The sequence below is a fragment of the Chrysochloris asiatica genome, unplaced genomic scaffold, assembly GCF_000296735.1.
Source record: "Chrysochloris asiatica unplaced genomic scaffold, ChrAsi1.0 scaffold00112, whole genome shotgun sequence".
Taxonomy (NCBI): Eukaryota; Metazoa; Chordata; class Mammalia; order Afrosoricida; family Chrysochloridae; genus Chrysochloris; species Chrysochloris asiatica.
Genome location: NW_006408630.1, coordinates 6,073,606 through 6,076,238, shown reverse-complemented (window position 1 = coordinate 6,076,238; position 2,633 = coordinate 6,073,606). Strand labels below are relative to the sequence as shown.

Sequence of the window (2,633 nt, the reverse complement as noted above, 5' to 3'; positions counted from 1 at the left end):
GCTACCAGAACTCCTGTTTATCGGGATAACACCCATTAAAAAGAAGCGTGCATAGGTATAAATTTATTCAGGTGGTAGAAATCACATTAGTGTGGTGCAAGGATGAAGAAGGTGTTATGATTAGTTCCACAATTAGTAAACACAGCAAAAATGAAGAAAATGAAAAGAAAACCCACAACAAAATGAATTTAGCACAGAAATTATTTGGAACAAAGAAACCAACTGCATCCCAGGAATAACACAACAAAATACAGCAGTCAATTCATACCTTTCAGTAATTACACTGAATGTAAATGGAATAAATTCACCAGTCAAGAGACAGAGCAATATAAGAAAATAAAATCCTTCAATATGCTGTCTACACATCAAAAAGATACAGACAGCCTAAATGTCCATCAACAGAAGAATGGAACAAACTTTGATACATACACACAATGGAATACTATGCAATGCTGAAGGATAACTATGAATCTGTGAAATATCTCACAACATAGGTGAACCTGGAAGATATTATGCTGAGTGAAATTAGTCAATCGCAAAAGGACAGCTATTATATGAGACAAATGGTGCAAGAAGTTAAGAAAAGATTTTCTTAATAAAAGAAACAATCTATGATGGTTATGGAGGAGGAGGGAAAGAGGAAAATAATTCACAGGCTAGAGGGTAGACACATGTTAACATGGATGAGAGATCAGGTAATATACAAGAGGGAGGTTAGCAGACAAAAGATGAAGATTGTGGGAGACACAGGGAGGAATGCAATAGTTATAGTGAATACATACTGTTATCTCTTGTTACATGGAAGGGGTTGCAATCATTGTAACGAAACAAAATATATGATTTTCTGAATGTAAAACTGATGATCTGCTCTGTAAACCTTCATTCAATTCTCAATAAAAAGTGTTGTCTTTCTTTTTTTTTAATGAATAGTCTCAGATTTCTACCTAATTTTATCAACATGGCAGAGTATTAAATGAGTTAACAGGGAAATATAAAGAGAATTTCATAAGCTTAGTTTTATAAGCAGTTTTTACATTAATAAGAAGTATACTTCATAATCATCCAGTGCCTTGCGGAATCCATATTTACTTTAAATGGTTCTATATTTTAGTATTCCATTCCCCAGGGGAATAGCAAAACTCTCCCTTCTCAAAGAAATAAGGAAAAAAAAAGTTGTTGACGTAACTTTTTTTTTTTCATCTAGTGTAGTTCTGACTTGCTTTTCTACTGAGCAATCTCAATCTTAGGACTTGGATGACAGAGCAGAGAATCAGACACCTAGTTTGAGCACTCCTGACTCAAAATTACTGCCGCAAATGGCTACAAACTGATCAATGGAGAATTGACTGATGACTGGCTTTCTTCTTGTTTGACCTTGTGCCTAACAAGGTTCGCTGTCTTGGTAGAAACAGGTTCCTGGCTTTTATTTGAACTTTTAAACAATCCAGGAAGCAAAGTGCTGAAGGAGCACTGATTGATACTTAGGTACATTTACAATAGAGGTCCCTAACTTTTGGGGTTTGGTTATGGATACTCTCTTTACAAAAACACATATATAAATACACACAAAGAGTGTTTCATATAATTTTAGAGAGTATACGTAACTACTAAAGTCCAATTATGGATACAGGAATGATTAAGAAAATCTAGATTCCAGATAGGTAAATCAGGCAAACCTGTCAATGCTAACTTTTGCAGTATGGTGAATGGAAAGTCAACCCTACCCTACCCCATCTCTAACAAGTTTAGTCCATCCAACTGGCATGTTTAGCAGAGTTGTTCCATTTAAGCAATCCTGCAAAATTGTAAGAAAACAAAACATTGTTCTGTCAACAGACCTCCCATGAGCTGACCTGGGCAAGTCCTTGAACTTCTCTGATATTCAGGGATCTAATTTGCAAGGAAGAGCAATCAATAATAATGCTATCTGCCTGATAAAACCTTCATGTAGGAAATGCTTAATAACTGTAAATAAAAATAAAATGTTTTATAAAGTTTATTTTTTATTTAAAGCACTTTTCAAGGCAACACTTCATTCACTTAGACTTAGAGTTATAGTCATTGTTGGGTCCTAGCTAACATGTGCCAGAAAATATTTTTTTATGTTATAACTCCACATTTGTACATAATACTAAGATAGCCTATATCTGAAAATTGTACACTCGCTGTTTTTCTGTGATGCTCTTAGTGTGTTTCCCAGGTTTCTGATTGTACCAAAATGGAACCTAGTGATGCCTGGATTTATACACCATTACAATTCTATAGCATCACTTATAACTAAAAAGTAGAGACATTAAATTTGCACCATTACAAAGAGATAGTGAAATTGTCACTTACCTCGATCACTGTCATAAAGATATGCAAATTTATCCCATTGATAATATTCAATCAAGCTAAGAAGTGCTCCTTTGAGGTCAGGTCTCATCTGAATGACAAATGGGTGTGTGCCATCTGTTGGGAAACTCGGAGTGATGAAAGAGACGTGGAGGGTTCCACAAAATGATGTGATGGTATTTACAGACTTCTTGTCATAAAAGCCAAAAATGGCATACACTCCTCTTGAAAACTGGGAGCAGACTAGAAGAAAAGGGAAAAGAGAAAGGATAAATCATTTAAATGTGCTTATACACCCT

General features: G+C 35.0%; 1 protein-coding gene across 3 annotated transcripts in view; it reads right to left on the bottom strand.

Moving 5' to 3' along the window:
* GRIA2 (glutamate receptor, ionotropic, AMPA 2) overlaps nt 1-2,633 on the bottom strand; it is a 255,319-nt gene that overhangs the window by 109,280 nt on the left and 143,406 nt on the right. For all 3 annotated transcript variants that reach the window (XM_006867917.1, XM_006867916.1, XM_006867915.1), the window contains exon 3: nt 2,338-2,577. In XM_006867917.1, coding sequence (XP_006867979.1) covers nt 2,338-2,577 — 240 coding nt within the window. The remainder of the gene's footprint in view (nt 1-2,337; nt 2,578-2,633) is intronic.